General features: G+C 40.1%; 1 protein-coding gene across 11 annotated transcripts in view; it reads right to left on the bottom strand.

Annotated features, from left to right (window-relative positions):
• The window catches only part of SLC12A4 (solute carrier family 12 member 4), a 64,262-nt gene that overhangs the window by 20,062 nt on the left and 31,294 nt on the right, over nt 1-12,906 (bottom strand). For all 11 annotated transcript variants that reach the window (XR_015700308.1, XR_015700307.1, XR_015700306.1 and 8 more), the window contains 6 exons: nt 11,223-11,354; nt 4,297-4,443; nt 3,661-3,715; nt 3,157-3,287; nt 2,465-2,706; nt 354-568 (listed from right to left, as the gene is read on the bottom strand). Coding sequence is in view for 6 of the 11 variants with exons in the window: in XM_087738634.1 (XP_087594760.1) it covers nt 354-568; nt 2,465-2,706; nt 3,157-3,287; nt 3,661-3,715; nt 4,297-4,443; nt 11,223-11,354 (922 nt within the window). In the remaining 5 variants the exon portion in view is untranslated. The remainder of the gene's footprint in view (nt 1-353; nt 569-2,464; nt 2,707-3,156; nt 3,288-3,660; nt 3,716-4,296; nt 4,444-11,222; nt 11,355-12,906) is intronic.

The following is a 12,906-nucleotide window of genomic DNA, read 5'->3' as shown; positions in this document are numbered from 1 at the left end:
ATAATCTTAACCTGTCTAAAATGGAGAGAGTCATAGGTACACAGGGTTCTGAAAAATTTCTACAACTTACTCATGTTAGTATAGCTCATTATTATAGCTGACTTTCTGCTGAAATTATGAGATGTAAAAGGCAAATTTGATCAATTTTACAGCAGACAAGTACTATATCAGGACAAAAGTGCCATCTACTCTTTTTAAAGATTATAAGACTCGGTTTTCTTTATTGAAGATAATTTTCTTCATTCTAATTACATTTCTTCAGTCCCTCTTTCTTAACCAGCAGGGAACAGTTCAACCCATTTCAACTGCCCAGCATGCCTTCTCTTTAAGGGAAAAAAAAAATTCTATCATACCTTTTAAAATGCCACTAGCAGCTCCTGGAATTCCTGCTATCTCAGAGACATTGTTCATTACGAAATATTCATCACAGTTCTCGGTGGTTAAGTTTGTACTGTGGCAGAAGAGCTCCCAAAGCTTAGAGGCCACAGTAATGTTATCCTTAACTATGGTTTTGGCACAAACATCAAACTGATCTCTTGACAAAGTCCTGTTGCCCAACATGCAAATCCTGGAGGGGAAACATGAAAACCAGTGTTATTATACGGTACCGGGAAAATGAAATCCGCCCTTCCCCATAATTCTTCTTTCATATCACGGAAACTTCCAAGTGGCTCTAGTCCGCTGCATCATTTCTCAGCTCCAAAAAGATGGTGGCAGCAGGACAAAGACCATGTATCTGTTTCCTTTAAGGGTCAGAAGTATAAAGCTACTTTTCCAACAATTCTGGGAGAGGTATAAAAAGCTACATCAGAGTGATTTACTGAATTTGTTAAATTTACCTTAAACAATGAAAGGGAAAGATTAGGCCACTTTTTTTATTCAGTTAAACAGAACTACTGGAGTGGACGAGATCTAAAGAATACTAGCATTCAAATTACTAGGTAGTTAGAATATCTAAAGATATTTGGAATCGCATTATCCTAGTTTCTGTATAGCAGCACTCAAATGAACCCTGCCATTTTAGCTTCAGAATTAGGAACATACATTTCAATCACAATAAGCAAAGGTTCTTGTCAGAAGATACTATGCATAATTGCTAAAATCCCCCGGTGCCTGTTGTGTTTCACCTAACCACAGATATAGTTTATTCCAGCACTGAAAATTTTTAATCCGCTTCTCCAAAAATGGTTCCACAAGACATGGTGATATAACATAACAGTTTGCTGCCACTGAATGTTCATTCAGCTTCTCTTCCCAGTGCCAGAAAACACCCGCAGGAAAAAAAAAAAAAAAGTTTCTTCCATTTTAAGAAGTTTAATTGTTTCACAGGTCTTATCAATCACTAAAGCCAGGAAAATGGAAGAGACAGGGCCATTTTCGTAGGGTTTGCAGGCCTGTGAACTGTAACTTCAGAGAAGCCTTCCCCTCCAGAATTAAAAATAAATACGATATCTAGTTCGTTGAACAAAAGAAAAATGAATACAGCCCAAGGAAGATAGATAGGGAGAACATTCAAGAACAATCCGAGAGATAATGAGGGGGAGGTAGAGACATCGTTTTATTTTTACTGCTGTAAACCTGCCACTGTTGTAAAACATTATAATCACTGGGCCCTAAATATCTAAAGGGAGCACTTGAGGGTTGCAAGTACTTAGTTATGGTCACAACATTTTAAGATGTGAATAATTATGCAGACTCAACTCCTCTATTTCCATTCCATTCATCTCTTGTCAGCAGTATCAGGAAATACTGTTTGCCTTTCTGGTAAAACACATGTATCCACATTATTGCTGCTCCAGCTCTGAGTTTAAGAAACCATATTACATGTCTAACTGCCAACATGCCAAGGAGCACATGCTGTGTTCAGAGCAGGGCTACTCATACGGCAGACTAGTCTGCTTTCAGACCAAGGGGAAAATCCGCTGGAGCCTCATCATGGCCCCACCATCACACCTCCCACATTCCTAAGAGATGGCCTATTTCTCAGCAAGCAGCTGCATCACACCACCACAGTTTCCAACCACGAAGGCAGCACATCATGTCTGTCTGGCCTGGGGAAAATGGACCTGCCAAACTGCTTCCTACTAACTGCCATAAATAACCCAGCAAAATTCTTGCTAAAATTTAACTCAACAGCCGTAGGCTAAGGTACTAGATTGTCTTTGCAGGAAGCAGAGAAATGTCAGCATCCATCAATCTGTATACTTACCACAAGACTTCAATCTACCGAGAACAGTTAAAGAATGTAATAATGCTTTCATTGTAGCCTAAGAAGCTTCTACTTCACAAGCTCTGCGTGCGGAAGACTATCACTGTTACTATATACAGCTAAAAAAATCTGAAGTAATTCACAAAAAAGATAGCTTTGACAATGTATTAGGCTCAAATTTTAAGTAACTTCCATTGAACCCCACCTTCCAAACCTGTAGGCAAAGCTATACCCCCATCCAGAAACGTTACTCACGGAAATTCAGGTGGATCAAAGATGGACTTGATAGCTCCAGCATAAATGGACAGTATGGATATTACTACGCAGGCCAAGAAGAGGGAAGCAAACTTGTTAACATATTTCACGCCTACAAAGACCACCACTGCCATTAGGATGAGGAATACAGTTCCATACACCCGCATGTTGTTTAGCATAGCACTGGATGCATCATGGGCACCGGATGGATGAAAAATTGCTGCTTGTGGCACAATATATGTCTGAAACAAGAAGAAAACAAGCTGAAGGAACACAGGAACAGAACTCTGTCTGTATTACTGTAGTGATCTTGTACCTATAATTAGACATGTAAATCACGTTCCAATTTCCAACGTTCTCTTCACCAGGAACCTTCAGTTTATAGGAAAAGTCAAGGGATAATGGCCCATTCTATTTCAGTGGTACAACTGAGACAACTTTATCAATGATGAGCATGTGTCTTTGATTAAGTCATACTTCCATCTGCATTTTCAGGAGAGCTTCTATTCTGGATACCCATAAAGCGTGCAACTTCCAAAGGGAAGCACTGAGTGGTACAGAACTGGACACCAAGAAACTGGAGACCTTCTTGTCTCTACCTGTAAATGCATATACGAATATGGGACAAGAATACTGAGGTATTTTCTATATGCTATTTGTCTTAAAAGCAGGACTACCCCAGTACTACTCACCAATAAAATCTCAATGGCACCAAGGATATACATTGCTCCTGCAAATGTTGTTCCCAAATAAAAGCACAGTCCTACAGCTCCACCAAACTCTGGGCCTAATGACCTGGATATCATGAAATAGGAGCCACCAGCTATGAAACAAGAAAACGAGAGTAAAATTATCATTTATTTATTGTCATAAATTGTAAAATATCCACAAGAAGAACGGAACAAAATTACACACTGTGTCTCTGCTTTTTGGGGGGTTCAATTTAAGTATCTTGTTGTGAGCACAGGGGTAACTAAAAACCAAATAAATTAATCTTTAGCCTAACTGATACTAAGAAAAAATACTAGATATGAATCCAGGCTTTGTATCCTGGTTTAAGCAAATTTCTGTAGAATAAAACCTCGTTAACAGCTAATAGCAACCTTTAAAAAAAAAAAAAAAACAACAAAAAAAACCAAACACAAACCAAAACACAAACCAACACACAAAACAAGAAGTTTGCTAACTACGCTTACCTGGAACAACACCATTTGTGGCAATAGCACTCATTGATATGGTTGTCAGCATAGTCTGGGGAAAACAAGGAAAAGGAAGCAATTGTGTCAACAACATTTTTTAAAACATAACTTATTTCTTGATAGAGCAAAGCTGCCACTGCATATAGGATACAACATTTCTATTTATTCTGCCTTGACAGGTCATTATCTGAAAGAAAACAAGGGCAGCAGGAATTTAATCATCAAGCTGTTGCTTGAGAGATGACCACTGCTTTATCAGGTCAAATAACGGGTGTCTGCAGACAAAACAAGATAAAGGAATGCAGGTGTCCCTCCATCTGCAGAGCTGAAATTCCAACAAAAGCTAGTCCAGCAAAGCAGGCAGCCATGACCTGCGACAGGCACAGAAAGCAGCTGTTCGCTGAACAAACACCATTTTTAAGACTCTATCTACACTATTACAGTTTGCCAGTTTAGAAATACTAGGAAAAAAAAAGGAAAAAAAAAAAGAAATCACATGGCTACAAACATAGCAGAAGTGTCTAGCATAAATCTGTTTTTTCTTTACACATGCATCTACAATGCAGCCCCTCCAAGTTTCTCAATACTTTCACAGAGGTTATGTCACATGCATTATTTTATCTATATACTTACACAACAGCAGCAAAGTAATACAATCAGGAAGGACTGAAGAACTCCAGCCATTCCTACCATCCAAGTCAGCCGAAGGAAGAGAATAACCCCAAAGATATTCTGCATACATGGTAAATACACCCCCATCAGGGTGCCCATGCTGGGTGACTGGAAAAAAAAAAAAAAAAAAGTTTGTTGACATTCATTAACTGGAATTATTCAAAGCATAGATAACCAAAAAACCCTACAACTTCAGTTTTTCAAATGGTAGAAATCTAGGAAACATAAGGTAGACACACACAAATACTATTGTGCTGGACTTCCACAAAACACGGAGCAAACTCCTAACACCAAACCCACAAATTTCTGAACAAAATGCTGACCCTATCACGTCTTCACATTTGAAGTAATTATACTCAGCATTTAACACCAATTGCTAACAACAGAACATACATGTATTTGTTTTATTGTAGAACCACAGAGCTTCTAGTGTGAAACCTGTTGAGTGCTGCAGACCCCGAGTAAGATCGATCCTACCCTACGCCCCAGAGTTTACAAATTACTTTCATGGAAAACATACTTTTGTGATGTTACAACTAGAAAAGATTTGGAAGCAATCTGGAGACATGCATAATGTATTTTCTTCTATTTTATATATTCCATGTAAAACTAATGATTCTACCTTTCTTATGTTTAATGTTAGCATCAGACTCCGAATTACTTTTGACAGCGATTGAGAAAATACAAGTTAGTTACGTGACTTCACAGGAACTGCACGACTGGCATTCAACATAGTATCTTACAGAATTCTCCTTTGCCCAAATAGTTAATGTCAGAGGATAGCCAGATCCAAAACAATGATATAAAAATGCCACTGATAAGGGTTTTATTTCAAGGAATACAAAAACGTTCCCTACGTTGGCACACCTGGCACTAGCAGCAATTCAGAGTCCCAAACCTCTGTGGTTTCCTGCCAAGACATTTCATTGCTTCTGCTTTCTGAGGTTTTTTGTTGCATTTAAAATCATACAGAATGCTGAAACACAGGGGGAATAGAGTGTAACTTCTCAGAGGCTCATCCCTTTTCATACTTCTTTCTATAAGTAAACCTGAATTCCAAAACATATTACAGATAGACAGCATTTAAAGAAACCCATGAACAATCATGGAAGAAATGAGAAGGATATTAAAGGAAGGTGACAACACTTGTTCAAATTTGACTCCACACAGCATTAACTAAATGCGAATATAAATAGACAACATGCACACTTATAGACAATTAGTCATGAATCAAAAGCAATGGTACTTAAGACAAGCATATTACTCTTAAAGCAATAAAATGGCTGTCAAAAACTTTGTTCTTGCTTTGTCTTCACTATGGAAAAATTTAGTTACCTAAGCTAAGTCAAGAGTATATTTTATTGCACAAAGCAAAATCCTAGAAAAAGCAAAAGGTTATAATATCACCAGGTCAAGATGAGCAACCTAGGAATTTAGTGCTTCAACTTGCAATTACATGTTACAGTCCGAAATGTCCTCATCTGCATTAGGAATCTGCCCTGCCGGAGATGAAAGAAAACTGTGCCTAAGAACGTGATCTGAACAGTTCTTTGTTAGAAATGTCAGGAATTGCTGACTGAATTTTTTGAAGTCGGCTTGGAATTCCTTGTATGACTAAAGCTAAATCACATCAACCAGACTTTCCCCATACATACTTCAACTCAGGTGAACCTCCTGAAGTAAAGTGGGCAACAGAACCATGTGCTTATGGTTTGCAGTGGACCTACCTTATGAGACCTACCAGCACGGGGCCAGAGAGCTGTTACTCAGCTGTTCCAATGCCACAGTACCAAAAAAAAAAAAAAAAAAAAAAAATCCCTAAAACGTCATCTGCCGTTTGTACAAAAATTACCATTCTACAGAACTAACCTGATCAGCTTTGTCAAAATTATGCGTAAGGACAAAATGAATTGTTGTCTTCTGATACTAACAGAAATGACACTTGTACGTAAGTACCCTGATCAGGGTAAGGTAAGGATTTTTACATGAGTTGCTCCAATGCTACAGTGGAAGAGGATCTTGTCAGGGTATTCTTTATAGTGTACCTGTTTCCTCAAGAAGGGGAGGTTTAGATACTTTTGATTCAAACACCTTCATCTGATTCACACTGTGTCTTCAACTGCATAAATGGTAACTAAGAAAGGACTAAATAATGTTGCCAGGCGCTGAGCATATTTTGCCCTGCATAAGAGCTTCCCGTTGTCACACTAATGTACTCTTTGCCTCTCTTAAGGAGACATTCCACATAATTTTATCATCTATCCAACCACTCATCCATCAGTCACCCCCCTCACAACACCTCTGAACCCAGCAGCCAGTATCAAGTGAATTTATCAGACATGTGGGTATCTCAGAGGTAAAGGAGTTTCTAAGAATCATAGAATCGTTAAGGTTGGAAAAGACCCTTAAGATCATCGAATCCAACCGTTAACCTAACACTGCCAAGTCCATCACTATACCATGTCCTCGAGGACCACATCTACCCGTTCTTTAAATACCTCCAGGGATGGAGACTCAACCACTTCCCTGGGCAGCCTGTTCCAGTGCTTGACAAGTCTTTCTGTGATGAAGTTTTTCCTAATATCTAACCTAAACTTCCCCTGGCGCAGCTTGAGGCCGCTTCCTCTCGTCCTAAAGAGTTTGTCAAAACTGGCATTTGGGAAAAGGGAAGAAGCCCAACCTATTGCTGCTACGCAGGAGAGGCCGGTGGAGCACAGTTATTATATATTCTATGTGACAGTTTTCCAAGCAGTATCAAAGCAGGTGAGTTTTCAGCCTGCCCTTTACACACCTCGCAACACCTGCTTCCTTTGCATAAGAATTCACCTTAGCTCAGCTCTTTCCTATCTTCAGCCCTCAGTGGCCCCTGCAGCTTTGCTCTACTGTTCATCATCTTCTCCCCCTCCCTCTTAAGTGGCCTCTTATGCATATCAAGTTACGAGCTAACTTCAGCCACAGAGGAAGAGAAATTGTGCATTAATCGTATAGTTATGAGACTGCTGAGAGCAGAGCAGCCTAGGAAATGCGTGTCTGCCCGCAGACAAAACCCACGCCACAGTACTGCTAAGTGTACCTCAGGCTTAAGAGTTTACTCTGGATTTTCTTACCCTGTGGAATAAAAAAATACTGGTATGAAAGAATGATCCACAAATACTACTGGAACGAGCCTGTTCACAGCAGTATTTAACACCAGTAATCTGCAGTGACTTGACCCTTTTTTATAGCATCTGATAATCAGTAAGTGATACTAAACCAGTGCTGAAGTCTCAACAGAATGTAATCTGAAACAAGAAGGGTACTATGTTCAGTCTCAACAGCTACCAAATGAAAAAAATTAAACACCCCATGCTGCATAAAGGAAATAAAACACAAAGACATTTTGAAGAACGCTGTTTTAGATCAACCAAGAAGGGACAGAAAAATCTCGAAAACAGTCTCAATTTCAGTGGTGTAGATCATGTTTCTGTTCACTCTAATCAGCTGCAGACACATAATTGATACAAATATTGATCTGAGTCTGAAGGACACTATTTCCACTGTGCCAGCATGATGGGTTATCAAAGCACTTGGCTGCAGGGCTCAGGGACACTGATCAGTAATGACAGCTCTTGGGGTTGCTCTGTAGCATGAGGACAGACAGCAGCACGCAAATGAACTGCCTTATTAAAGAAACATGAACTAAAATAGTTAATCTTATTTTCATGGGAAGGGGATATTTTTATAACACTGCACCTATTAAGTGCCTTAATACAAGACTGTATTTAGAAAAGATAAAAAGCAACCCAATTTCTACCCTATTACATGGAGTAGTGTCAATTTTACCTGACATGTATCTAACACAGAATGCTACTATCAAAAATATTTAATGGGAATGCTGAAACAGGGTAATATGTTTCTATTAAGCTGTTCTGCACTGAAATTGTCCTGATCTTCTTTTGCATCTTCGACAAAGCCTGCAGCAAGTATTCCAAGAGGTTAGAAGGGGGACAGTCACGTAATGCGTTTTCCAGAGCTTGTGGAAACGTTCAGGTCTCTTTTAGTCTTGCCACTGTAGAAAGCAGGTGCTGACAACAATGAGCTCCACAAGCTAAAGCACACTATTCTCTAGTCCTTTAAGCTTAAACTTCGGAAGCGATCTCATTTTTTCGATATCGCCCCTTGGAGATCTGGCCCCTTCATGTGCAGACAACTGCCTTGTCTCTTTTTTTTGTGTCTGTGTTTTTTTTGTTGGTTTGGGGGTTTTGTGGTTTCTTTATGGGTTGATTTTTTTTTTATTTGAATGAATACGATTTGGCACACAGGGGTGTGCTAGGTCACAAAAAGGTATTCACTGAGAGACCTGTCTTACCTGCTCAGATAAAGAATTATATATTCACTTACTGAAAGGACCGCTTTCTTCATTCAATTTTTGAATAGCAGATCTGGAGTCTGCTCATCCTCCTTGCTCCAATTCTTGTCTATAAGTTGCCAATTCCAGTAAGTGACACATCAGGACAGGCAGCTTACCTTCTGTCACACTGGCTGGGTACGTATTTGCTGAGCATACCCAGTATAGCATTCAGTAATGAGCCAGTTAACAATGCTGGCACTTAAAAACAGAACCTGCTGTCGTGCTGGGGTGCATATTCATGCTTCTGTACTAATGCTCAAACGGGAAGGATAAGGTAAGAGCAGTGCATTGATTTATACTTCAAAGAATATTAAAAACAAATGGGTAGAAGAATCCCATTTGCACAGTTTCTGGATACCTTCACTCCATAGTATTGTACAGTTGCAGCTTTTGAATTTCCTTGTTTTAATGGTTGTAATTATTGGCCAAGTTAATATTCAACCTTCTTATATTCTACAAGTTTAAAATTTCATAATGCTTATGGCAAGAAAGGGAGGAGAAATTCAAACTACAGTTATGATATTGCAGCTGATGTAATTTATCCCAGAGACAGACATGCTAGGCAAAGATTCACTTAAGGAAACTGCAGTGTTTACACAGAAAATACTGGGATATTAACACAGGATGATATTGTCACTTTTGGAATGGTTACCCAACCCATTCTACAAAAAACATCTGAAGTCTGCAAACACACATTTTTGGGACATGGGAAAGCGTAATTCAGAACAACCTGGGTATTAAGCTCAAACTCTATTTTACCACAGAAGCATAGCTTTAACAAGGACAAGAGTCCTTTTTTATGGCAGTAAACACTTTGAAAATAAGCGTTTACATCAATCATACCTAGATGTAGGAACATTAACACCAAACCTCACATGCTACTCTACCAGGGATTTAAAACAACTGCTCAGTTTCCTGTTATCTGCCCCATTTTTACCTTGTGAAGCTATACCGCATTTGCTTTAACCAACTTTATCTACAGACCCACCACCAAAATCTCACAATTCTTTTTCCAACATGGAAGTAAGTGACTAGCTTTCAGATCAGACTGCATCTTACCCTGGTATTCTGGTCAGGCAATTAATAAGGAAATAAACAGCAAAAGTGATCAGAACTTCCTCAAAATAGTAAGGACTGTACCTATTGTATCCCACTCCATTCTGTCTTTGTTAGGGTAACAATCGATCTGCTTTTAATAGGAAGAGGCTGAAAATTATTTTAGATTATGCAATAACCCCATGTTAACAGTTGATGCCTGATATTATTCCCACCAAAAGCATGCTAAAACAGAGATACAGCTGGCATTTCATATTAGTAATGCAAAGGTAAAAACGTTGGACAGACTCAGCAATTAGCATAACACCAAGTACCACACAAAAGAAATTCACAGTTAAAATGTTTAAATTACTTTTTTGATGTAAGCTTATAGTACCAGAACACAGTTACTGCACCCAGACAACCTTCACTCAGTCTTGCAATGATGTCATATTGACCACAATATTACAGCACTTTAGTGCATGTGGTCTCAGATAAAATCGAATTTTAAGCTTCATGTTGACTAAACAACTTTGTTAACCCCAGTGTAAAACTGTGCAGAGTAAGGAACTGGAGTGTGAGTAAGGGAGCTAGAATCCGGCTTTCAACAGGGAGTAACATGCATTCTCTTTGAGAACAATGTGCTGTTTTTCAACATTATCACTGCCATCTCTTCCTCAAAATGGCTCAAACTTTAGGGCAGTACTATAAAAACTGTAGAATTCAAGTGCTATCTTAGTTTTTGGAAAACTTTCCTTTGACAAAATTTGCAAGCAAACTGGCAGGCCTGCAAGTGCCATAAAATGCAACCATACCACTTGAGGGTTTAGCACTAACTGAAACACTTACCTGACTGCCAGAGCACTAAGAAGAGCAGTTAGAGCACAGCCCTCCTGATAGAGATCTAACTACCAACAATCAAACCCCACCTAGTTATTACAAGGCCAGCCCAAATGGGCTAACCCTCTAAATGCAGATCCTTTGGGGCACAATTCAGTTGCCCAAGTGCCTAACACCAGAATGACACTTGAGCTGCCGCAGGGTGTCCAATCCAACCTCCACCCACCACTCCAGGAGGGTGTTGTCTCCTGCAAGTCTTGTGTCATACCTGCCAGGCTTGTAGAGATGTGTCAGATACTGATGGGCAGCTAAAGCAGCACTAGGAAAAAGCTGGGGGTGTTGTTCTGTTGTTTATTCGATTCACTGCTAAAAGCCTATCCTCCTTATCTAAATCCATACCAAGTGAACGTAACTGCACTATAGTGCACAGTGCTTAACCACTTCATCTGCCCCAATTCTTTGGTAACATTTGGTTACCTACAGAGTTCTATGTTATTTCTTTGCAACCCTGTCATGGCTCCTGACAGAGGTTAAGATAAATCAGAAAGGAGTCCAGCTCCCCAAAAATCACATAGGGAATCATCCCCATCATCAGCTGGCCATGGAGGGAATCTTTACTTACTTTTGATACTTTCTTCTTCGAGCCATCAGTACTTTCTGCTTCTTCATGTTCCTTAACACCTTGGGTAAGATTTGTGTAGTTGACCAACTTGCCAAGCAGAGATGACACTTTTGGTCGTATATCAAGTTCTTCCTGTGGAAGAAGACAACTAGTCAACTTCTGCAATTCACAGCATTTATGGAGAGTGGCTGGGGTCACGCTTTCCTTGACATGCCCAAGGCTGCCAGGGAACACACCAGGAAAATCATCCAGGGAATGACAGACTATTTCATTGTGCCCGAAACACTGATGAGAGGATTTAATTTTCTGAAAGGAGGGCAAACATGACAGGAAAAGGCTATGCCAACAGGTCTGCACCCTTCTCCTTAGGTGCTGAAAAACATGAATTACAGCAATAAGAAGAAACCTGAGCCTTGGGACTGCAAGAAAATGGACGTGTAACTTGCATGTATCTCTAATGTCAGCTTACATCAACAGATATACTTTCAAAACGGTCAAGTTGCCAAATAAATCAGAGATTTAATGATTAAACTCCAGTCACTGTAGGCATGCATGCACTCTGATAATTTTATTACATTTTTCAAACTATGCAATCTAATTTATGTGGATCTAGATAAAAATCCCAAAAGCCACACATACGGAGGCCTCAGACCTTTACATTCATCCCATCCAACTTCTGTTTCTGAAAGTAAGTTCAAGGGGAAAAAAAAAGAAAAAAAATCAGAACAAAATCATTCACTTCCCCTTTCTCTTTGAAATTAAAATGTCTTACATGTCTAATTGCACAGTACGTCATGCATGGTAAAGAGAAAAAACTTTCTACGCAAGAAATAAAAAACGATTAAGAAAGATTTCACTGTGTGGAGTTTTATCGTATCTTCATACGAACAGTTTCTGGGAGGATCAGTAGCAGTACGTGCTTTGTACCTGATGGCAGAAACTGACCCCAAATGTCCCTTTTCTTATTCCTTCCTCTGATCTCATCTGCAGTTCACATCTTTAAAAACCTGATTATGATTCCTTCCAGAAAGAGGCTGAGGCAACACATGCTTCCTGTTCAGTCGAGCAGCATGGCCTTTGGGACGCTACCTGCTCCTCATCCTCCTCCGTACCACAGAAAGAGCCTGCAGCCCTGGTGCGGTACAGCCATGCCACCACTGGCCAACTCTTCACGATCCGCAAGTGAGTTTATGCTGATCACAGATTTACCATGCCTTGGAGGGAGGAGACACCACAGCTGGGAGCATGCTTCAAAGTCTTTTAGCTCCAGCACACTGCCTGCAAACATGGTTATAGCATTTCCACGGTGAGTTCCTATCGAGCAGCAGTTAGTTATACTTGTCCAGGCTCTATGCCACACAGTTGAACTCTGCAGGCGCCAGCCTGGCGGGGTGTAAAGCCAGCTCAGGCTGCCCCACACCGAGTTCCCAGAACGGGAAACACTGGGTGCATGTTGCCAGTATTGCTGTGAAGCTGTAACTCGGAAGCGCAGCTGGAAAGCAGCTGCAGAGCCATACAAAGACTCTCCGCACCACTCCCCAGCACCTGAGCTTCTGAAAACATTTTTTAGAAACTTGATCTTAGCACATCATGATATATTTGCAGTTAATGCAGTGCCAGTGAGGTGAGGATGTGGAGGAGGATTCTGCTGGAGTTGGTGTGGCTCCAACTGGCCTCCTGCATG

Source organism: Nipponia nippon, unplaced genomic scaffold, assembly GCF_047370975.1.
Source record: "Nipponia nippon isolate SJK-2023a ecotype South Korea unplaced genomic scaffold, ASM4737097v1 scaffold_7, whole genome shotgun sequence".
Taxonomy (NCBI): Eukaryota; Metazoa; Chordata; class Aves; order Pelecaniformes; family Threskiornithidae; genus Nipponia; species Nipponia nippon.
The sequence above is the reverse complement of the archived record's forward strand: the minus strand, read 5'-3'. Positions and strand labels throughout refer to the sequence as shown.